This window comes from Telopea speciosissima, chromosome 4 (assembly GCF_018873765.1).
Source record: "Telopea speciosissima isolate NSW1024214 ecotype Mountain lineage chromosome 4, Tspe_v1, whole genome shotgun sequence".
NCBI classification, from domain to species: Eukaryota; Viridiplantae; Streptophyta; class Magnoliopsida; order Proteales; family Proteaceae; genus Telopea; species Telopea speciosissima.
In genome coordinates, this window is record NC_057919.1 from 6,604,080 (window position 1) to 6,628,239 (window position 24,160).

Here is a 24,160-nt window from a genome sequence, read left to right on the forward strand (position 1 = left end):
GAACTTAAGCAAAGAGAAATAGATAGGGGCAAAGGTGTTGAATGAAAAGACATTCAATTTTCTTTTTTTGTAATGGATAAGAAGGGAAAAAGAACTCTGGGAGTGTGGGCTACCCAACACTCCCATGAGTCTATCTCTCACCTCCTCAAGTGAAAAGACATCTGCCTCCTTATTTTGAGGAGGAGAGAGACAGACACATATGAGTGCTAGCGTAACCCATACTTCGTAATAGAAAACTGCTTCCCTTATCTTATTATGTTTTATTCTCTTCAAAAGGATATGTGAAATAACAGTCTCACCCCCATGAAAGGCGAAAATCTAGTACCCTTATTGATGACTTGATGCCTCGGAATGTTAGGGTGGTAGTATTGGCACTGCTGGTGCAGGGACCACGCAGCCTTTCAACGGGATCGGACTCCTCTCCCAAAATTTAAGGAAAAGGGCAATTGTGTGAAAACACTTTCTTCGTATCGAGGATTCGAGGAGGCAGATGTGGTTTAGCGCCAGGAGAGCTAATTTGAAATATCTGTTTCTCTTTGACGACTGAAATCTACCCAAATTGAATTTCTAACAATGCGAGCATCTTTGCAGGAGGTGAAAATGGCTGCTTCTTGTATTCTTTTTTCTTTCAACCTCTGAAGTATCGCAAATTCTCGAAACTGAAATTAGTTCCGTCAGAAGAAAGCAAAGATTGTTCACATGGAGAAGAAGATTAGATCTTCTCTCAAAATATCTGCAGAAGATTTCCTTTTCTCTGCAAAAGAATTCTCTCTACAAGCCCTGAAACCCTCCCTGAAAACCATTATCTGGAACATCAGCGCATCATCTGAACTCTCCCGCTCTCTTCCGCTTGCACTCCATCAATCCATCAGTCGATCCATCGAATCTTTCAAGCGATTACTTGATTCCGACAATGTCGACTGCGCTAAATCTCCACACTCCCCACCGACGAAACGGCTTCGTAGATCTTCGAGACAGGCGAAGAACACAAAGGAACCGAGTGAGGACCCTGAAAGAAAAATTCTCAAGGATATTGAAATCGACAGTCACATTACGGTTCTTTGTATTTCGCACCCGAAGAAGGTCTTTTCTTCCCCAAGTCTCTTACTATCTGCTCGAGCACTGCACGATAACCTTATTCTATTCGAAAAAGATCAAATTCTACAGTCTAGCATTGCTAGTTTGTGCGAGGAATGGTGGAAGGAGCAATTGCCTGATAGGGAAACCCTAATTTGCCAATCTCTTCCAGTTCTGCTGTCGAGGTCATTCGATTTGGGTAAGAAAGTTGATGTGCGCCGGGTTTACGCTCTCCGGGAAGCATTCACTTTGTTAGATTTTGAGGATGAGAGTATCGAGGATCTGAAGCTTCTGCTGGTTCGTTGCATTATCACACCGTTGTATTTGAAGACTGAGGAAGGAAGGCGTTTTGTTGCATTTTCGTTTGGATTGAGTGGCCAACTTGTGAAAGAAGCTTTGGCAGTTATTCGGTCCCAGATTCCTTTTGGGAGGAAGTCCATGCTAGAGGCATATGCGGACATTCTTTTTCGGGCTTGGAAAGCTACGGATGGCTCTTTGCGTAGTGAGATTGAGAATGGTTTTCTGCAGGGTTTAATTGAAGGAGCAATCCATGCAAGTTCGGGATCGTTTGCAGCATCCTTAAGAAGGGTTTTGGGGGGGTTTATCAATCAGCGGACCACTGCTGGTGTTGAAAAACTTCTTTTCCGACTCGCTGAGCCTGTCCTGTTTCGGTCATTACAGGTATTTGTCTTTGTTTCTGTGAATCAAATTATAGGCTGTTACTCCTTAGGTTGCCTTGAGCTCAAATGTGGAAGTTGCAATCCTAGCAAGGATAGTCATGATATTACTTTGTGTTTAAGGCTTATTAATATTTCACAGCAAAAAATTTGTTCCATTAGGTCCTCGTATTGAGTAGAACTATATGTGATCTCTATACGTGCATTGCCCATATATGCCATCTCTAGATCATTGTTATCTTTATTTGAAAGCGTAAAAATGGAGGCGGTGGTGTTCACACCATAAACTTTTTTTCACTTGTTAACATCCATAAAGTAGTCCATTTGCAATTTCTAAAGGAGAAAATGGAGTTGCATTTGCTTATTTGGGGAGCTCAAACCTAATGCGACCAAAACCTGTTGGCATCACATGCTGCAAGAAGCTGCAGGAGCTTCTGTGGTTGTTATGGCATAACCTATTTAAGAGTCCAAATCTAAGTGGCATTTGGAATTGTCCAGATTTCTGTCATGCCACCAGTCATAGAAAACTACCTCATAGTCTAATAGGCAATAAGGTCTCTCTTGAGGATCTAAATTATTTGAGTGAAAGGGGGTTGGTATGGATATGTAGCGGTCTTAAATTTGTGTATGGTGGATTTCCTTTGATTAATGTACTTTAACATCTGGCCATTTGCTTTCTTATGTAAATATTGCATTTTGGATGCTCCTTTCAGTTGGTTAGGCTATGGTGGATTTCCTTCAATCAAGTACTTTAACATCTGGCTATTTGCTTTCTTATGTAAAAATTGCACTTTGGATGCTCCTTGGAGCTAAGGTTAATGTAGTAGAACTTGTTTTTCTTTTTCTCTCTCTCCCCCCCCCCCCCCCAAGATAGATAGCAGAATTTGTTTGAGTGAAAATCCTTTTTTAAATGAAAAGTTCTTCTCCAGGCTTTCTATTACGCTAAATCAATAACCTGAAAATCTTCTTAATGAGTAACTATGACTCAATTCATAAGGTATTGATAATTTAATAGCCTCTTTTGTATTACAGCTAGTGACACCTTCATGTTATCCACAATACTTTTTACAGTGTTTTTGCCCAAAGACCTTCTTTTTGATGTTTTGAACAGATGGTTGGAATTGGAAGTATTTTCCATAACCTCTATCTGCCTGTTCCTTCAAAGAATCTCTAACAATGACCGGAGAATTAGTTACTTGATTTGGGTTTGGCTTCTGGAGGTCTTAATTATCATAAAAAACTTTCTCAGAAGGTGTCTGATCCTGGATTTTATACTGTTGTTATGTGTTCATGGTTGGACTCTATTGTGTGCATGCCCTTTGTAATTAGTTCAGAATATTTTACCATTGATGTACATCCCATTCATTTTTGGACATAACCTACTTTTAGCTAATACAATAAGATTCTTTTGTCATCAAATTGCTGACATCCAGACATTTTCTTTTGAAAATTTCATGCGAAAGATGGTATTATCATAGATAAGACAATTACACTTGCTTACATAATTAAATAAGTTTTAGTTAATTCATTTAATGCCTGTTCAGTTTACTTCTCCAATTTACTAGGATGATCTGATCTGAAGGTTATCAATTTCCAGAAATAAAAAAAAAGGGCTGTTACCATTGCATTTTGTTTTTCTCTTTGAAGAAGAATAATACTTTCTTCTCTTGCTTATATATTTGTAGGTTGCAAACTCAAATGTTCGTCAAAATGCATTGCATCTACTCCTTGACATGTTCCCGCTTGAAGACCCAGATGCTACAAAAGAGGTTAAGGATACCTTGCTTAATAAACAATTTTTCTTGCTGGAAAGATTGCTTATAGATGAGTGCCCTGATGTGAGGGTCGTTGCTGTGGAAGGTTCTTGTCGTGTTCTTCATTTATTTTGGGAAATTATTCCTTCATCAATCATAACGAAAATAATCACTAAAATCATTGATGAAATGTCATGTGATACAAGTTATGAGGTTAGAATCTCCACATTGCATGGGATTATTTATTTGCTAGGAAATCCCCAAGCTCATGAAATTCTTAAAGTGCTTCTACCAAGATTGGGGCATCTGTTCCTGGATTGTTCTCTCTCTGTGCGAGTGGCTGTTATCGATCTCCTCCTTGTTCTGAGGAATCTTCGAAGTTTTCAGTTTAATAAGGTACAGAGCCTTATTTAACCTTCATTTTGCATCAGTTACTGTTAGTTTATGAAGCCTCCACCTTGGTTTGGCTGGTCTTTGCCATATAACAGTTACAAACTTTTGCATGTATTAGTTGTGGTTAACTTATTTTCTTTCATGCAGGTGGTCAGATTTGATGTATTACTGACTTCTCTTGCCAATGATCAGCCACCTGTTGCTCAGAAAATCACAAGGCTGCTTATACCATCATACTGTCCCGCAACAGTAACTTGTGAAGAAGCATGTAATTTATGTGTCGCACTTATTAAAAAATCTCCCAGGGCAGGAGCAAGGTTTTGTGAATTTGCGCTCTCAGAAGGGGCATCTCTGAAAGTACTCATGGAACTTGTCATAGTCTTTATTCATTCAGCCTTGTCCCCTGATGATCTAAATGCTGATCAGGTTGAGGGTTTACTTGTTGCTGCTGCCAACCTTTGCCACAGCCTAATTAGTGAGGATTCTTGTAAGGCTGCCCTTCAGGATTTGTTTTCAGGTGGAAAACTGAAGTGCTTGTTTAGTGTTGCTGCAACTGGACGTGCTCAAACCTCTGTTCTTAGCATTGCTTCGTTTGTCTCTCCAGATGATATAGCTAGTCTTCTTGAAGAATGCGTGGGCCTTATCATCAACTGTAGTGGTTTAGCTGAAAATGTGGAAAGGCAGGCTGAAGTAAGGTCTGCCCACAAGTTAGTGTTACACTGTGGTTGGTTTGATGACATGTTTCTCTCCTTGACAAATATTCTGCAGAAAGTTGCCTCTATGTGCTGTGTCAAATTTGGCATTGAAATGCCTAAACAGTTGTTGACATCCGTGAAGCAGAAAAAGAGTAAGTTTTCAGTGAAAATCTGTCAAAAACGGAAGAATGTCAGAGGGAAAAAACCAGACTGTTCAGGAACATCCAATTTTGAGAAAGATTATGCCATTGCTGCAGCTGTAGCATGGCAGATAAAAGATTTGCTTGCATCTGTGGATACTCGGAATGCTGTGTTAAAGTCTCAGTTATTACAATTGGCATTTTCTGCTTTGAAGGTCATTTTTGAGGTCAGCATTGAGCAATGCGTGAAACATGAGTATGCCGATGCATCACCGCTTTTGGCATACATGTCTCTTGCTTTGCACATGACTCTCAAAGATGCTGGTTTGACTGCTACAGAGAATAATGGCCACAGGAAAAACAGCGGATCAGACACAAGATCATCAAAAGTATGACTCATCATTCTATATTCCCCCTTTCCTCCCCCCCCCCCCAATTGACTTCTTTTCCCTTTTATTTTTTTTAAAATTAAATTTAGTCTTTAAATTAGAACTGCTCTTAGAAGGTATATGGAAGCTTCTATTGCTGTTATTATTATATTTCGATACTTGTTTTGATGCAGAATGATTACCAAATAGGGCTTATTTCTTTAGAAATAGGCCTAGGGTTGGGTTAGATCCATGTTGGGCCTTTGTTCCCAAGGGTTTTTTATGTAATAGGCCACTTTAATGAGCTTAAACTAGGGGTACTTAGGTTGCATACGGGATTAGTCCAATACTTAGTTATTTTTATGTTTTTAGATTGAACCGGTTTAGAGTTGGTTGCATCCAATTGGTTCAATGGGTCTAATTTAAGTGAAGTGTTCCTATTGGTTAATAAGTTCTTTTATCCTATTGGCTAATATGGAATCTTCTTTTAATTAGTTGTTTTTAAGTTAGATTCTTTTATTTTAAGTTAGTAGGGTTAGTTAGGACATTTTAGTATTTTAAATTAGTAATTTGAATTTGATTAGATCCCTTCCACAATTTAAGTGAGGAGGAGATTAGATTGTATTAGGATTTGGCTTAGGCCTTTAATTATAAATAAAGGAATCGTGGGAGGCTCCCCCAGAACAGATTTGAATTTAAAAAAAGAGATTTTCGTGGTTGCTTGCTGCTCCTTGCTCTCCAAGAGTGTGTGTGCATCCTTGTGGGCTTATCAAGGTGGAAGGGTGGGTGGAATCCTGCGACTCCTTACGCCATGACGGCTGGGAGGATCCCTATTTCGAAGGTGGTTTCATCCTTCAACAATCCAAGCTGCTGCCGGAGGAATCCAGTGTAAGTTTGGGTTTTAATTTTCTGTTTTATCCTTTCTAATCCTTTCCCCCAATTGATCCCCTTTATTTTTTGTTTGAATCCCATAAACCCTAACTCCATTAAAGCCCAAAACCTGCAACTCAATTCTATCCAGAATTGCAGAATTTCAAAACTCATCCAAACCCTAACCTTTTTATACCATATTGACCCCCTAGACCTGCCCATTAATACCCTATAAATCCCTTTCCCAATATCCAACCCAAACCCTAGGAATTGACTTAAATCCTAGTGCCGTCCATTCGAACCAGCAGCCCCTTTTGTTATTTGATCCGGTTGTTTGGCTCCTAGTAGGTCTCTTACCTATCTAGCACTACATTAACTTGGTATTAGAGCCATGGTTGAACATGGCAATCCAGTGCTGCCACAACCACTCGACCCTATGGCAGCAATAGTAGAGATGTTTCAGAAATTTACTGCTGACCAGAAGGCATTGTTTGAAGACTTTAGAGCTACACAGAGGACTATCACTGCAAGGTTGCACCTGATTGAGCAACGACAGGTTACTCCTCATAGGGGCGTCAACATTCCCCTAAATGAGCACAGATATCAAGTCCAGTCCCAAGTTCACCAACCTCATAGAAGGCATAGGGAAGACAGGGATAGGTACAAGGATTACAAAGAAGACATGTATAGAGAATACAAATTTACATTGCCAAAGGAAATTGAGAGAGAACAAGTTGAAGATAAAGCTGAAGTGACAGTAAATTGTGATGAAAAGAAAGAGACAGCACCTATAGCTTCAAAGATGGACAATCGACATGTAGAAGACCCTACTGAAGTGGTCAATGACGAAGAAATCAAAGAAGACAAAGTGGAAACAGCAAAAGATGAAGAGGTGGTTGAGAACACTCCACAGGAAGGCAATGACCTTCAAGATGTTGTTCTTGAAGAGGTGAAGCTTGTGTCTCATGCATTAGATGCAAAGGTTGCTAATGCTGAAGGCTCTATGGACGAAACATTGACAGTTGTTGTTGCTTCAGGAAGCGAACACATAGAGTTTGTTCTGCCACCATGGTTCTTTGAAGAGAAAGCTCCACGCCTTGGAGATTTTATCCCCAATGTTCCTGCTTCACCGGAATTCTGTTTGGGGATGGTCAAAGCTGCTGGTCACCTGTTGATTCCCCCTCATCACTACAAATTCGAGGACGAATTTTTTCAAGTTGGGGAGAGTTGATGCAGAATGATCACCAAATAGGGCTTATTTCGTTAGAAATAGGCCTAGGGTTGGGTTATATCCATGTTGGGCCTTTGTTCCCAAGGGTTTTTTATGTAATAGACCACTTTAATGAGCCCAAACTAGGGGTACTTAGGTTGCATACGGGATTAGCCCAATACTTAGTTATTTTTATGTTTTTAGATTGAACTGGTTTAGATTTGGTTGCATGCAATTGGTTCAATGGGTCTAATTTAAGTGAAGTGTTTCTATTGGTTAATAAGTTCTTTTATCCTATTGGCTAATATGGAATCTTCTTTTAATTAGTTGTTTTTAAGTTAAATTCTTTTATTTTAAGTTAGTAGGGGTAGTTAGGATATTTTAGTATTTTAAATTAGTAATTTGAATTTGATTAGATCCCTTCCACGATTTAAGTGAGGAGGAGATTAGATTGTATTAGGATTTGGCTTAGGCCTTTAATTATAAATAAAGGAATCGTGGGAGGCTCCCCCAGAACAGATTTGAATTTAAAAAAAGAGATTTTCGTGGCTGCTTGCTGCTCCTTGCTCTCCAAGAGTGTGTGCATCCTCGTGGGCTTATCAAGGTGGAAGGGTGGGTGGAATCCTGCGACTCCTTACGCCGTGACGGCTGGGAGGATCCCTATTTCGAAGGTGGTTTCATCCTTCAACAATCCAAGCTGCTGCCGGAGGAATCCAGTGTAAGTTTGGGTTTTAATTTTCTGTTTTATCCTTTCTAATCCTTTCCCTCAATTGATCCCCTTTATTTTTGGTTTGAATCCCATAAACCCTAACTCCATTAAAGCCCAAAACCTGCAACTCAATTCTATCCAGAATTGCAGAATTTCAAAACTCATCCAAACCCTAACCTTTTTATACCATATTGACCCCCTAGACCTGCCCATTAATACCCTATAAATCCCTTTCCCAATATCCAACCCAAACCCTAGGAATTGACCTAAATCCTAGTGCTGTCCATTCGAACCAGCAGCCCCTTTTGTTATTTGATCCGGTTGTTTGGCTCCTAGTAGGTCTCCTACCTATCTAGGACTACATTATGTTTACTATGAGATACACAAGGAAAATTTCTTATTACTTGAGTGACTTGGTCTGGGAAGTCTGAGTACACCAACTGAAAAGACTACCTAAGCACTTTCCTGTTTGTTTTATGTACCAACTCATGGTGTTAAGACATTCAGTTTTGGCCAATATGATGCATATATACATGTATTTGTTTTTCCTATCAAAAACAGTATTTCTTTCGGGTATCAAAAACAGTACTTCAGTTACTAATCGGCTTTAAACCCCCTGCCCAAAAAAAAAAGTTGCATGGAACCATAGCTCTTGAAGTGGTCATTTAATCTAATGGAGTAGCGAGTGTGCTGTCAGGATTTCCTTGAAGTACTTTAAACCAGAGAACAACCCTGCACTTCCTTTTTATTTACCTTTTTCCTGGTTTCTCCTTTGCACATATTTATAACTGACCAATCAGCAATGTTACCTGGACACTTCAAATTATAAGCTGTGCCCATGTCCAAAACTTCACATGAATCAATAAAAATAAGACATGGAATGTTTGCTGAACCCTAATTTTGCCGTTTGCTCTGTCTGGGTGACATGGCCTGTAGATTTGATTCTTTTCATATGGAAACTAGTTTCTATTCATGATGCACTGACAATAACGTGTACTATGTTTGGTCACACATTAATGTGTCTTGATCCTTCATTATACATTTAGGCTGTCAAGTTGTTGGTACACTCTATCACAGCACTACAGCATGTCTTAGCAGTCTCGACGAGGAATACATCTAACTTGCATAGCATGGGATGGGATGTATACCTTCCCCCTAGTTCCTGGTATGCTATCATTGATGATTGTCACCTGTTTTTGATATTATCTGATAAGGCTGCATTTGATAGCTTTTGCATGGGCTGTGGGAAAAGAAAGGTGAGAGAAATTTGTTACATGGATGTCTTTGACTCTGCCTATTGAGACTCAAGACTTTAAATTTTTCTGAGCCAAATCTGTAATTATGTATTGGTACCCCACAAAGTGAGAAACTGAGAGGGAAATTGAGGAAGATGGGAAAGTGGGTGGACTAAAACAATGGGAAGATTTCCACCTTTTATTTTCTTTTTCAAGTTGAGAGTTTATTTTTCCTTTCTTGACTCTTCAGGGAAACAAACAACAAAACAGTCTCAGTGCTACCAGTAATATATTCCTGATCTCATTGCCTTCTAGCCTAAGTTTGTCAGCCGTGCATTGTTTAATTAGTATAGCCCTGTTTGGCTTTATTTACATGTCATGAGTATTATCAGACCGAAAATGCCTTCTTGAGTACCCTCCCATCTATTTGTTGACTTGTCCTTACAACGTTCTTATGCCATATGGTTTTAGGATGCATCTGGTGATGAGCCTACATGTTATAGATTGCGAAGTGTCCATGTACAGATGTGGGGGGTGATGTAGGTACTAGGTAGGATGAATCCTACGTTCAGATTGCACACCCCTCTAACAGGATCTCAAGAAAACCCTAAAGCAGAATTTAGGTAAACTACAAGGTCAAAGTCAACCTCATCCAATGGAACTCAGATTCTGGTCAATGATCATAAACTGTTAGAATAACAAAACCCTAGAATACAGCAATGTTCTAACGGTCAGATTTGAGTCTGCAGTCAAAATAGTAAAAATCTGATACCCATAACCCAAATTCAAATGGTTACTTGTATCAACAGATCAGCAGGTCTGATCTGCCTAAAACTCTAGTCGAAGGTCACTTATGGAATGATTTTCAATACCCCCAAGTGAGCAGAATCTAAGGGACAGATCCCTTTATATGGATGATATCGATTTCAGCCAAAATAATCCCAAAACAGGGCTGCCACCAACTTCTAGTTGGTGCTTCAATGCTGTGATTTAAATCTCAGTATGGACAGCATATGAACATATAAAATTAATGATCAACCCTCTCAGACTCAATTTAGATCATACTCAGCAATCATCAATAACAGTAGATGAAATTGTACTTACTCGAGAGAAGAAAACAATGTATAGAGTAGAAGATATGACCTTTGATTTCCCACCAATAGGCCTAGATCAGAATCCCTCCAATCCCAACGGTTTCTGACTCTTCTTTTATTCTCTCAGCAGCACCTGTCGTAGTAGCAAAGAGGCAACATCCAATTCTCCATTCATAAAAATCATTGGTTGGCAATAGCGTTGCAATTCAGTCTATTTAAAAGAAAAACTCCCTATCAACTTAGATAACCTGTTATTCACCAAAAAAAGCTTCGCAGTTGCAAAACAAATCGGAAACTTAAAACAAAAAGGAAACTTAAAATAAAAAAGAAACTTATAAAACAAACCCTCTACTCTAGGTAAAGGTCTTCAACTTAAATAAAGAAATAAAGACACTTACTTAACTAATCTCATAGGCCTAGCTTCGACCCATGTTATAGGGCCCACTAAAATGGCCCATTACAATGAAAACATTTTGGATCAATCGCCCAACACATACATAACCCAACCCAAAGCTTATTTATAATAAAATAAGCCCATTTAGGTGATTTATCTGCATCAAGATGCATAGGTGGTTATTCCCCTAAGTGATATTACATTCACTTTTTCAACCTCACGAATTGAGTAGTACACGAAATGAGAAAAATCATCCTTAAAATCTTCGATTTTTTCTCATGTATAATTTGTTGGGAAATTCTGATACTGCACTAATATCAGCAGATCAGTGGTCATATCACCATTGATTGATTTAGAACACATTTTGAGCTGCATGTTCCCGACCAATATATTAATGAATGGAGTAACTGCTAAATATTGAATGTGTATTCTTATATTAATGTTGTTGATAGATATAATTTCTATTTTAAAAAGTAATATTCACTGATGATACAGGTTGACTTAATGATGCACTCTGGCCTTCTATTTTTTTAAAATAAATTTTACCTTTTAGCTTGTTTGAACTGATTTGGTGGTTTCTTGCCTTCTTGATGTTATTATTTATACTATTTAAAGTCCAAGCAGAAACATTTAACTTTAAAGTTTATGAGAGCTTTTACATCATATTTGTATATTGATGGATTCTGTTAAGAAGATTAGTTTTGGAGACGTTCTGGTTCTGTTCTGATGTCAATAGGGCTATGCTTGTTCCCTTAGGCTGCACCTTATTATGAATTTATGCTTTCTTACTCTTGCTTCTAGTTTTGATTAGTCTTTATGGAACAGTTTGCTGCTTGTTGGATTCATCTTCTATGTCACTTCGTACTTATTCTGTGTATTGTCTCTCTGCAGGTAGAATTAGACCAGTCGTTAGAACATGTAATCGATTGTACAGAGAAGCTATTTGGTAGCAATCTTGCTGAAGAGTCGGGCAAATTGCATTCTGAATCCATGCTGGATGATGAGAAAATCTGGAAGTCAAAATACAAGCATAGGAAATCTCAATCAAGTGACTCTTGCCCAAATGACCATAGTAAGTATAAAATTAATTAATTATCATGATACAATCAGAAGTTCTTCACTATGAAATTCAACACAATGCTCAATTTTCCAATAACATGGAACGGCCATCTACTCTGTCATAAAAGTAGTATTGGATGATTGGATCTAGGTGGGTTCCGCAGAATAGTGGATAATGATTCCCTGAATGTGCAACATGTCTGTGCAACACAGTATTGTTGGAAACTTAGATAACTTTGCCTTGCTGTTTCAAGTTCCTAACTTTACTGAATAACCAAGCCTCTCATCTGCTATGGGTTGGCCATCCTCACGAACCCAGCAGTAGATGTGTTTGGTCTTTACCTTCCCTGTTGTTTGCATTACAACTCTTGAAACATCTTTTCAGCTGAGGAAACCCATGTATTTATTGATTAGTGGGTACAACACAAATGGTCGGCATCTGATATTTACTCATATTTTTATTTAGTATGATTATGTTTACTGGTGGCAGGAGAGTGTCTTGGTGTTGGTGGTGGTGATTTGTTCTTGATTCATCAAACCCCACTGTCCCCACTTGGTTTTTTTTTTTGGTTAAAAAGTCCCCATTTTATTAAACCATTCTTAATGGATATTGTTATGCATCAATTTTCATATTCACTTTAGTAGCTTGTTAGAAATAAATAGAAACTGCAATGGCAGTCAATATTTGTGTGGAATTCCTCTGCTTGTGCACCCCCATCCAATCACACACACATCCATGCACACGTACACACACACACACACACGTACACACAAGCACGTGTTTGTGATGATACTTAAATTTTGTCACTTTATTAAACATTCAAGACAACTTTGCTGACTAGGTTTGTTCTTCGTTTTTGTAGAAACTAATTATTCTACACAGAACAAGATATCCAGAACAGTGAAAATTGTTGCTGCTGTCCTCAAGTTCATTGTTGATGCCATCACTACAAGAGCTGTTTCACACAGCCAACAGAGGTGCTTACAGTTCACATCAGCATATATGCAATTCATTATTTCTACCATAAGGGAACACTTCCATGACAAAATGCAATTAAGGGAAAACGATTTGAAAGAAATATTCATTTGCCTCAAGAGTTGCTTCACCTATGCAACAAAGTTACTTAATCTTGTTCTCAGAAATTCCAGTGACTCTTCTCTGCCAGCGGCAGAGGCCTCCAATCTTGCCAATGTTCTGCTTGATCTGATTGCCTCAACTGAATCATATTTGGGTTCAGGTTATGCGACACAACTTTTCACTGCTGCTAAGCCATGGCTTCCTGATCTGGTTCTGTCATTAGGTTCTGGGCACATTCTGACTAAGTCTCCAAGTGGGAGAGATTATTCTTCTGCATCTGGCCATGCTAAGCACCCATCATGGGTTATGTTACTAGGGAAGGTTGAGAGTTGTGAGCTAAGAAAATTCAATCAAGTTGAGGAAGACGAGGAATCTGAAAACATCTTGCACGTATTTTCTGTGTTCAAGAAACTTTTGGACCTGGTGGTTCTACTGTTGAAAGGGAACCTAAAGGTATTGGATGCTGTTGGGGCCATTTTCTTAGCTGGCTCAGTGGCTGGGCTTGAGCGAGAGGACTATGGGTTGGTATTGGCAATGGTGCATTTTGTTTGTGTAAAATTATTGAGTCATGAGGAAGATGAATTGAAACAACTTGAAGTAATGTTAGGTTATCTACAAGTGCTTTACCCTGAAATAGAGCGAAATGTTAAGGATCCAAGGATCAGTGAAGATGGGAGACAGAAGTTAGAGGATGCAAAGGCATTGCTTGAACCCATTTGGATAACATATGTTAATGATAGTACAGTGAAATAGTCATGAGTCTGTCTCTCATATGCATGCGAAAAATTTGTGTGCGTGAGGATGTATTTGTAACTAAAAGGAATCATAAACTTAAAACTCATGCAATCCTCACACGACCACAAGTATTGGTGCCTCACATCTGATTTTGGGAAATCCAGCAAATTCTCATAATCAGCTCTATCACTATGTATTTCAGAAGCCAGGAACAATTGATTTTTTCTTCCATAAAACCCAATCCTACAAATCTTAAACTCCATCTCTCGATAGGAAAAAGACCTACCATACCCATCTTCAACACATCTACTAATGAAGTAAGACGGTCATCAGTGATTATTCAGAATGACTGTATTACAGAAGCTTTCATAGGTTGTGGTTTGCAAGAAATGCACTGGCTGAAGCCAAGAAAATCAAGCAAGGAATTGAGCAGAGAATGCAGATGGGTGCGCTCGCCATAGAGCTAGGGTGGAAAAGACTTTTGGTACTATCAACATAGGAATCAATGTTTGATTGTTAACTTTTCTTCTTTTTATTTAATAAATTTTTGTTTTCCAAAAGTAAGAAAAACAAAAAAGGAAAATTATTAGTGACACCTCCTCCAATAGCCCGTTAAAGTAATGCCACCCCACTAAGCATCAAAATATCAATTTTTGGCCCAAAAACTAACCTGACTAATCTCTTAGTGATCATGTTCCAACCCCAACATTTCCTGCTATCATGCTTGTGTCAACCCATAGCAACATGTCAATATCGTATTAGCTGGGTACTGGTTTTGATTATTTGTGCTTGGTCGTGTTTGATTTATGTCATTTTACTTTTAGTGGGAAATCGAATTGTTTGGTTTGAAGAAGAGTTGTATTTTTTAACCCCCAAAACAAAGTTTCAAGATCAGGACATTTTCAGCCCTAAACAAGTGCTAGGGGGTCAGGTTTGGGCAAGGGCCAAGGTACAACGTACAACAAGCCCAACCTACTAAAATATAGCTCGGTTGGGTCAAAGGCCCAAGTGGTGAACCCGAAAAAAGCTCATGCAAAGTTCACAGGCGCTGGGCTGGGTTCAGCCATTCAGGGCGAGGGCAAGCTTGAAGTATATACTATAGTGTAACGGCCACAGCATATTTGTATTTGTTATTAGTGAAGGCCAAGTTAGAATATATTGGGCTGGATTTTTTTAGGCCAAATGTCAAGCTGGGCTGGCCAGATCACATCCCCTACTGAGGGTTCGTCTTCCCTGGAAATCATGTGGGTCGAATCGCTTGAGTTGGCACACATCCACCTACAGACATATCAGTATTTCCTATTTCTTGCAGTCAGAAGTGTCCGATGTCTACTTTTTAGTAGGGCTGTAAACAGATCGGATTCTTCGGATAGTGCTATATCCGCATCCACATCCGATTAATTATCGGATAGTGCTAAATGGATACGCACACAGATACAAATCGGATAATTTATCCATTTACATGTAAATATAGCTTTTCAGCTAGCTATAGCCTATCCGTATCCGTATCCGTATCCGCATCCGTTTAGCTTTTCGACAAATTCAGATAGTGCTAAACAGATCCGGACATGGATACGGATTTCTGCTATTCATTTACACCCCTACTTTTTAGTGCAGGAACATTATAAATGGTTGGAATACAAACCCATGCAGGAAAGGGGGGGGGAAAAAAAAAAAAGAAAGAAAAAAAATATAGAAGACAAAATTAATACATCATTGGGTTGATGATACATACCCCTCCTACGAAAAAAATTAAGGTTGATAGTAAGGTGTCCTCTGTTTGGTGTTAGAATAGTTCTGCGAGATTTCAATAAAATCTAGACAATGCTTCCAAAAAATTGATAACATCTTGAAGCAGTAAGTTCTATTTAGCTAAAGATTCACAAAGAAAGAAGCTCAGTATGATTGACGAGATCCATCTTTTCAAATGATGCAGATGGTCACAGAAGAACAACTTGAAACTGGTTTACATGAAAGCCTCCAAAAAAGAACGCCTGAACGCACCTTGTGACATTCAACTTCTATGAATTTCAATTAGATCCAACAGGTATCATTTTAACGGCAGCCGCGACAGGCATTCCAAGGAACCCAATGAAAATACTTAAAAACCACTGCGACAAAGTGAGGGGGGAAGTGTTCGCAAATGTACCAAGAAACTCAATGATTATGATTTGAAAGACTACTGTGCAAGTGAGTACAGCCACAAACACATAGTTCTCTAGTATGCCTTTGAAAACATCTATCCTCTCCATCTCCCTGGAGCTTATCTCATTGAAAACCTGTGAAATAAACCAGAAAACCAGTTTAGACTGATTTATAAATCAGATGAGACTTGGTCTAAATTAAGAAGTTAAGAAAACTGAAAAAATAATTAACTATGACTCCAGCCGGCAGTTATCCTTATTTTTTTTTTTCCCCCATAGAAGAAAGCAGGAGAAATCAGAAACCATCTGCAAGTACAAGGGATAAGAATCTCCAACTTTCTCTCAATTATGGACTGCCTACTTTGGATAAAAATTTAGCTGCAGATTTTATATTGATTATAGTTTGAGCATCAAAATTTACGTTGACAATATTGGCTAGATCTTTGAGGCCTAGCACAACCAAGATGTGCCCTCAGGGAATCAACAATATGGAGGATGCAGAGACTCATGAATCTCGACAGGTTCTGATTGTAGACAAAAAAAAGGGATGATGCAGAGATTGATGCTTGAAGCCTTTATAAACCACTGATAAAAAATTTCTGGGTAAGCATGAACCAGAGATTGGATGATGCATGCTTGTTGCTTCAAGGCATTACCAACCACTTTGTATGAAGGACCAGTATATGAGAAACTACCATCATCATCTAACATCTAATTATGCACAGAAACATTATTTCGACAAGGATAAGAATGTTAAGACTTAACATACCTGACAAAAGACAAACGAATTAAAAATCAGTGTGTTTAGAATCAGATCAGAATCGGGGCCCTCAAGAAGAAATAATGCTTTCCCTTGCGTCTGAAGATACCATATTACAACGAACTGATAGAAAGACTGCCCCAAGATATTCCTCCACATCACATTACTGATAAAATTGCCTTTCTTCCCAACCGGTGATCTTTTCATTAAGTCGTCATTAGGAGGCTCAGTAGCAAGTGCAAGTGCTCCAAGTGTATCCATGATCATGTTGACCCACAGAAGCTGAACAGCAGTGAGGGGGGCACTTCCTGAAACATGCAATGCAAGAAAGACAATGAAAATTCTAAGTTTGAATTAACAACATATTTGAAATCAACATGAAAAGGACATGGGTTTTCTTTTACCAGTCAAACAAGCCGAAGTAAAATTAACAATTAGGGCAACCACATTAACAGTCAGTTGGAACTGTACAAATTTTTGAATGTTTATATAAACAGATCGTCCCCATTTGGCCACAGTGATGATTGTTGAGAAATTGTCGTCCAGAATGATAACATCAGCACTCTCTTTTGCCACCTGAAAATAGAACAAATATTATGACAGTTATGTTTGCAATTTTTTTTCTTCTCAAAAGTTCCTCTTATGAAGAAGATTCTACAAAAAGACAATAACTAAAATATAATCCAAGAACCCTGTTCCTTTAACATAAAGTGAAGCCACTACATGCCAAAAGCGCACCTTTGCATACCCACAAATGTTCGAATATGTATTGAGGTTGAACCATCCCTAATTGGCTAGCTTGGCAACCTACTCACATGACCATAGAGTATCTCATTGGATGAAAGTGTTCAAACCAGAAGCAATGAAACAGATTACCTTAATTAAATGAGAAAATTTTCTGACCCATCTGAAACTCAATTCGGTGCAATAACCTTCCCATGAAGTTGACGGAAATATTTTAGGGAAGCTCTTATTCCTAAACTTAACAGCTATTGAACATCACGAGAACCCATTTGCAGTCTGCAGAATTCTGTTGATTATTGATGTTCAGTTCAAGTTAACCTAGAACTAGACAGATAAAGGGAATTCAGAGTTCCAAATTAGCTTCAGATGAAGTTCTGTTCTAATGATCAGAAATGGACATGATGCCAAATTAATATTCAATTTAGTAAACCCTGCTTTCTACCCAAAAGGAGGTGAGGTAGGGGGGGTTAGTAAGACAGCTATTGAGCTGTGTGAAGCAGCAAAAAGATCAGCAGCCACAACTGAGAATTAAGATATGGAACTCCTAAAGCTCAACCTCCTCGGAATAAAACTGAGATTATTAGCTTTGTTCTTTAGCAGGCAGGCGATCGTTAATATAGGTTTGTAAAATAAGGGTTATGACTCAGAGCCACTGGTGCTGTAAGGCATGTTTTTAACTCTGATTTTCGTCTTGCTTCAACTTATTGTTTCAACAATTTCTATGAGACATCTGGGAACAGTGCTGATGTCTATGGTTGTATGTAAGCACATTTCTGATATACAAGGTTGAGAATGGACTATTCTGGTTCCATCAAAACAACTTGGACAATGGGCATTAGCCTTGCAGTCTACATGTGCTCTTAAATATAGCAAGACAAAATCCACAAGGCTCAGTCTGGGTTGCAGCTCTGATCCCAATGTTTCAACTCCCACGATCATCAGGAATTAAAACATCCACCTTCAGTTGTGGGGTTTGATTTCCATTGAGAGGTGGGAGTTGGTTACCATGATTGGAATGAAATCTGCTAACTGTACTGATCAAGGTCACCAGAGTAAAAGTATCCAACTTCCTGGATGTTTAGACTCCCAGCATCTAAACTGCACCTAAAGGGACTCTGGATGGCTTTCGTTTTGGGATTCATGATTTAACATTAGAGATTTTTTATGAGCTTGAAATTATAAGTACTTGAAGAAACACCAAAGAACCTATACTCTCATAATTTCTACCTTAATTCATCCAGGTTGCGAATAATATAAGGACAATCTTCATATTTAGCGGGTAAGGTAGTAGAGCTATCAATATTGGATCATGAGGCTGGATATTCTCAATTTGATTTCATTATGGAAAATGGATGAGGCATTGATATGGTGATGATCCAGTCCAATAAAGAGTGATCCTGTTAATAATTGGATCAAACTCAGTAACATTACTTACATAATATTTAGTTTCAACACACTTTCCCCCCCCCCCCCTTTTGGTTGATTCTGTGGATTGGAGATACCCATTACTCTTTCCCTCTTGTTTTCGTTTTCTTTGGCTTTTTTTTTTGGGGGGGGGGGGGGGGGTGTGTGCAAGGTGGAGACTGAAAAGGGACTTGATCCCTGGTCTAGCGGATAACATTCCGAAGACTTTACCATCTGAACTAGATGGCACCTTTTTTTTATAAAATGGGTTAGATGGCACTTTTCCTTCTGTTTTTTGCCAGAGAGCGTTTATTATGATCTACAATTAAAAAATATATATATATAACTAGTAATAAGATATTAAATAATCAAATCGGATCAGATTTGAATGGACTCAATGTTGATCTGATACAAATCCAACATGTTGACAGCCCTACCTGGTAGGGGCCACCAACCCCCAGCTTTACTGAACAAAGGAAGTGCTCTAAGAAAATGCCAATAAGTTCTTTGCAATTCATAATATATTTATCAGACAAGAAATATTTTACCCCCATACAGCACAAATAATATAGATAAGCCAGTGGATACAAAGGTTTTAAATCTGAAAAAAGTTAAGTAAATCCAACCTTTTTCAGTTTTTCCATTCGCAGTTATCTTTTAAGTTATAATCAGTAGTAAAATTATAACTCCTGACCACTAAAAGGAAAAAGAAAATCACCTCAGTTCCAGCAATGCCCATAGCAAGTCCAATATCTGCTTCATGAAGTGCTGGAGCATCATTCGTACCATCACCAGTCACAGCAACAACTTCATCAAACGTGGTGCGCAAGTGTTTCACCAAGGTATGCTTATCCATTGGTGAAGATCGAGCCATCACCTGGGCACACAAGAAAAATTCAGTCGGTAAGAGGCAAATTCCTCACACTAGAAAGTAGACTGAATGATGCCTAATGAGAGATCAACAGCAGAACACTGAGACCACCTGAATTTTTGGAATTAGATCACGCAATTCCTCGTCACTCTTTTCACGAAAGTCTGAACCTTCAATGGCTATACCTCCATCAGTTAGAATCCCACATTCCCTAGCAATTGCCTTCGCGGTGTTTATGTTGTCCCCAGTAACCATCCGTACAGTAATACCAGCTGACCTACAAATTGCAACAGAATCCCTTACTCCAGGGCGGACCGGATCTTTGATACCCACAATTGCTATGCATGTATACCCAGTTAATGGAATAGGATCCTTATCAGAATACTCATTTCCCATTTCCATATAACCAAGGCATAGGGTTCGAAGAGCTTCACTGGCAAACTGCTCAATTGTATCCTTGAGATGGTTGATGGATTCTTCTTCAAGGGGAACAACTTCCCCATTTTTATCAATGACCTTGTCACAAGCAGCAAGAATTATTTCAGAAGCACCTTTACAGTGAGCACGGCGACCTCCTTCAGGAAGCTCCAGCACCACCCCCATTCTTTTCTTCACAGAATTGAATGGTTCAACTTTTACAAGTTTGGACTTTTGCCGTTCTGCCTGAAAATCTCCACCAAGGGACAAGCCAAACTCCAACAGAGCAGTTTCAGTCGGTGTTCCCAAAATCTCAAGTTTGCCATCTTGGTTAATAACAATTTCCCCCCCAGTGTTATTAAAAATGGATTGAAGAAGCATCCCAACAGCAGAATCCGGGACTCCGGAGCATAAGCTAGGAGCCTCCCCAGAGCTGCTCACTTCCTTGATGTTCCCACAGATGCATGCTTTTACAACAGTCATGTGGTTGGTAGTTAGTGTGCCAGTCTTGTCACTACAGATGCTTGTGGCAGAACCCATTGTCTCACAGGCCGCAAGATGACGGACAAGTGCCTTGTCATTCATCATCTTCTTCATGGCAAAGGCAAGGCTCAACGTGACAGCCAAAGGCAGCCCCTCAGGTACTGCAACCACAACGATAGTAACTGCAATAGCAAAGTATTCTAACATTTCCAGGGCATCATCTCCAGACCAGCTCCAGTGGGTTCCCTCTCGCAGCTTGTGGCTAAAGAGGCCTTGCACCAAAACTGCAAAAGTCACAACAGCAAAGAACAGGCCTATCTTCCCAATGATGGTTGCCACTCCATTCAGTTTGACCTGCAATGGGGTCTCATCATCTCCACCTTCACTAAGGGTGGCCATCAATTTTCCCCATTGAGTGTTCATTCCTACAGTCGTCACGAGCATCTTGCACGACCCATCTTGAACCTTGGTACCGGACAGCAGAAAAGGATTCGCAGCATTCACAATCACAGGCTCACTCTCTCCTGTTAAACTGGATTCATTTATCAACACAGAGAATCCCGAGACAAAAAGTCCATCTGCTGGGACCTGGTCACCAATCGCCAGATGCACAATATCACCGGGAAGTAGATCATATATTGAAATTTTTTGCCTGTACCCGTTCCTTGTAACCTGCATTGTGATCTTCTTCTTCTCCTTGTCCAAATCCTTGAACTGTAGAGATTGTCGATAGTCACTTGTTGCAGTAACAAATACAACCAACAGAATGCTTGCAACAATTCCAAGTCCATCATGAGCCCCCTTTGGCCATCCTTCCATTGTTATGCCAACAATCAAAGACACAAAAGCACACACAGCAAGGATCATAAGAGTCATGTCCTGAAGGGCTTCCCATACAAAAACCCAGAAACTCCGTAATTGGCTTTCAGTGAATTTGTTGATTCCATAAATCTGTTGCCTGCAGTTGAGTGAATCTTCAGAGGTGGTAAGCCCATGAGTTGTTGATGTGGACAGTTTGTTTGCTATGCCCTCCACCTCACCATGAACTTTAAGCTTCTTTACATCATGGCCTTCGACAATGGACCCCAATTCATCAGCACAAATCTGAAAACCTGCGGCTTTAACTTCCTCAGGGACTGTATATTCGCTGGATAATGCAATGCCTGAACACATTCACGCGGAGGTAGTTAAGATGGAGAAACTAAATCAAACAACAGTTTAAATTTTGACACATTCTGATTAATCTTACCATGAATAAACTGAAGTGCGGCTTTAGATACCAAAACGGCCACTCTCAATTTCTCCTACAATAAGCAAAACAGGAGATCGTCAGTCATAGCTGAATGTAAGAAAGCTCAGTAGATGTGTGCAAACCATTCCGCAGGTATCCCTACCCTACTTAGAAGGATGCCCTCACAAGGAGCCATTTTAATGAATTCTGTTCTCACCTATGTTAGAGGAGTGGGTGTTCCAAAATACAATCTGACACGAACACGAGGTGTTGAACAGGATTGGGGAACTTGGATACATAAATTTCCATTTTTATGTATTTCAAAATTCATCATGTTACATATATCATATGTATTGGTATATATAATTCTATTTGGTGTTAGAGAAAGAACAAATCATCTACATATATGTATCTCTGAAACTACGTTATTGTATTCTCTTTCCGTATTACATATAAGATAGCATGGTGTAAATATTTATAAGTACCAGAAGAACAGATCAAATCAGGGTTTGCTGCACCGTGGTGGTGTCAGAATCATAGTTAAAATACGGTCAAACACGCTGAGAATCATAGTTACAATGCGTTTTAAATTGAACAGAACGATCAAAATACGGTCAAACATGCTGAGAAATTGAACAGAACGATCAAAATCCTTCCTTTCGTGAAAGAGGCCTTACCAATTATAATAATAATAAAAACAAATATACCCTTTTCAAAAATCAAGCTCAATGTGTTTATCTAACCCACGAGATATTAAGCTGAGCGGCAATTTTATTCAGACCCATGGGGCACTCAGTCAATTTTCCTCACTAAAGGAACATGTTGAGCACCTGAATAAGACTTTACAAAAGGGTAATAGGTGTCCACATGTAAGCAAGACATCCGATGTAGTGATAAAGGCACAGAGCAGAAACAAGCATATGTATACAGTTTTATAAATTGCTAAATGTGTTTCTAGGACAATTTGTGGTCCCTGTAAAGGTACAACACCCGATGTTAAGGACTTCATCGTCCAACTTAGGTTTAAGCGTTGAGAATAATGGATTCATTTGCTTTTTTGCAGGGTAGGGGTATGGCCTAGCATTAACCAGCCAAACATGAATCCAGAATGAGTATTGAGTATTAACCAGCCCATTAGTGATCAAGTGCGGAATACCAAAAACGGGCCCACCTGAACACATCTTTACTCTCTTCATCACATTTAGAGGTCAGATTTTCAGTTAAAAATCAATCTCATTTCTCTCGTTTTTTGTAAAATAAGTCCGAACTTGCCTATGCAATGTAATGTATTAATATGATGAACCGTTGATGCTCCATCGAAGTTAGATTAGCTAAGAATGCATCTCTAGAACTCCCTGCTGTTAATCTAAAGAGGTGCAGCAGCAAAATAGACCGGAATCTCACAAAAGGTAGTAACAAACTATCAATGCTTTCAATTTAGGAGGTGATCCATCAGATCGTATTATAAAGTAGAAAGTCACACATAAAATTAAATAAACAGTAAGGAAATGAGGAGCAAGAAGAGACCTGGTTCGTACGTCGCATAGCCTGGGCCTCGTAACGCTTGGAGAGGTTGGCAGTGAATCGGAACCTCCGCTTGGGATTCTTAACGACTCCACAGAGCTTCCTCCATCGCTGGAGCGCCTCCTCCGATGAGTTCTTCGACTTGACATCTCCAAAGTTTTGTTGCAGATAGCTCTCCATGGTTTCCTGTTCTGCTTCTGCTTCTTCTTCTTCTTCCCCTTTATACCTTCTTCAGTAACGCAAATCCAATCGGTCAAAATTGAGAAGTTTCTTTCACCTCATTCAAGTAAACACTGCGAAGAAACTACAATATAAAAGCATTATTCGTTCGCAGTACAATTACGCGTTTACTCTGTCTCTTCCCTGGTTTCTTTATGGCCTTCTTTCGTAGAACTTTGGTGGAAACAAACAATAACCAATTTGATAACCTGAACAACTCTTTCTCCCGAATGTCTCTCTTCTTGTCTCTTCACTTTTGGTCAGAATAAAAAAAAATAATACAAAACAAGAGAAGAAAAAACGAGAAAACAGAAAACCGAAGAAGATGAAGAAATGATAGATCGATTGCCGATCCGCAATTTTTTGAGAAAAAAAAAACTTGAAGCCCTCCAGAGTCCAGAGAGAGAGAGAGAGAGAGAGAGAGAGAGGGAGCAGGAGCTGTTTTTCCTCTTGTCCGATATTTTTTGGAAACTGCCCGGAAACTAAGTAGGGCCAAAAGCAAAAGGATTATCAGAAATCAGACCCCATTATAGCCTTTGGCTTAGGTCCGCGTCTGTTACCGTCACCAGGAGACTGACATGAATTCCGTCCTACTATTGATAAATCGGACGACTCCGACAATATCTTCATTACCATTTACCAGTGTCACTGTCAGATGCGGTGTACAATGAACCTTTTTTCGTTTGAATTTCCCACAATAAACTTTCGAGATTCGCGCCCACCCCCCTGCCCTGAAAATTTAAAAAACCAAAAACTGGTTGCCCTAATCTATTATTTCATATTAAATATTATCTAGACATGAGCACAACTAGGATATCAGGTGGATGTATTGAAAAGTGCCATGTTTTGAACAGAAAAATATCTTAAATATTACG

General features: G+C 39.2%; 2 protein-coding genes across 3 annotated transcripts; one reads left to right on the forward strand and one right to left on the reverse strand.

Moving 5' to 3' along the window:
• Window positions 1-607: 607 nt before the first annotated feature.
• Window positions 608-13,665, forward strand: LOC122658588. Of its 2 annotated transcripts, XM_043853610.1 has the most exons (6): window positions 608-1,758; window positions 3,440-3,904; window positions 4,049-4,986; window positions 5,074-5,125; window positions 11,508-11,664; window positions 12,539-13,665. In XM_043853610.1, exons 1-6 carry the CDS (start codon window positions 700-702, stop codon window positions 13,504-13,506), a joined length of 3,639 nt encoding a protein of 1,212 aa, XP_043709545.1. In that variant the 5' UTR covers window positions 608-699; the 3' UTR covers window positions 13,507-13,665. The 2 variants fall into 2 exon arrangements, with proteins under 2 accessions (XP_043709545.1, XP_043709543.1); XM_043853608.1 differs by having other exon boundaries at window positions 4,049-5,125.
• Window positions 13,666-15,162: 1,497 nt separating this feature from the next.
• Window positions 15,163-23,281, reverse strand: LOC122658353 (calcium-transporting ATPase 2, plasma membrane-type-like). The gene is made up of 7 exons (XM_043853274.1): window positions 23,070-23,281; window positions 21,561-21,615; window positions 19,523-21,474; window positions 19,259-19,417; window positions 16,797-16,968; window positions 16,402-16,700; window positions 15,163-15,767 (listed from the first exon to the last, which is right to left on the reverse strand). Exons 1-7 carry the CDS (start codon window positions 23,244-23,246, stop codon window positions 15,519-15,521), a joined length of 3,063 nt encoding a protein of 1,020 aa, XP_043709209.1. The 5' UTR covers window positions 23,247-23,281; the 3' UTR covers window positions 15,163-15,518.
• Window positions 23,282-24,160: the final 879 nt, after the last annotated feature.

Bases quoted from the DNA above. Each gene is read 5' to 3' on its own strand.
- LOC122658588 (XM_043853608.1), top strand. From the start codon at position 700: ATGGAGAAGAAGATTAGATCTTCTCTCAAAATATCTGCAGAAGATTTC. The intron at 3,905-4,048 runs GTACAGAGCCTT...TCTTTCATGCAG, and splicing joins GAAGTTTTCAGTTTAATAAG to GTGGTCAGATTTGATGTATT. The intron at 11,665-12,538 runs GTGACTCTTGCC...TCGTTTTTGTAG, and splicing joins GCATAGGAAATCTCAATCAA to AAACTAATTATTCTACACAG.
- LOC122658353 (XM_043853274.1), bottom strand. From the start codon at position 23,246: ATGGAGAGCTATCTGCAACAAAACTTTGGAGATGTCAAGTCGAAGAAC. The intron at 21,475-21,560 runs GTAAGATTAATC...GAATGTGTTCAG, and splicing joins CGCACTTCAGTTTATTCATG to GCATTGCATTATCCAGCGAA. The intron at 15,768-16,401 runs GTATGTTAAGTC...TTTATTTCACAG, and splicing joins ATTCGTTTGTCTTTTGTCAG to GTTTTCAATGAGATAAGCTC.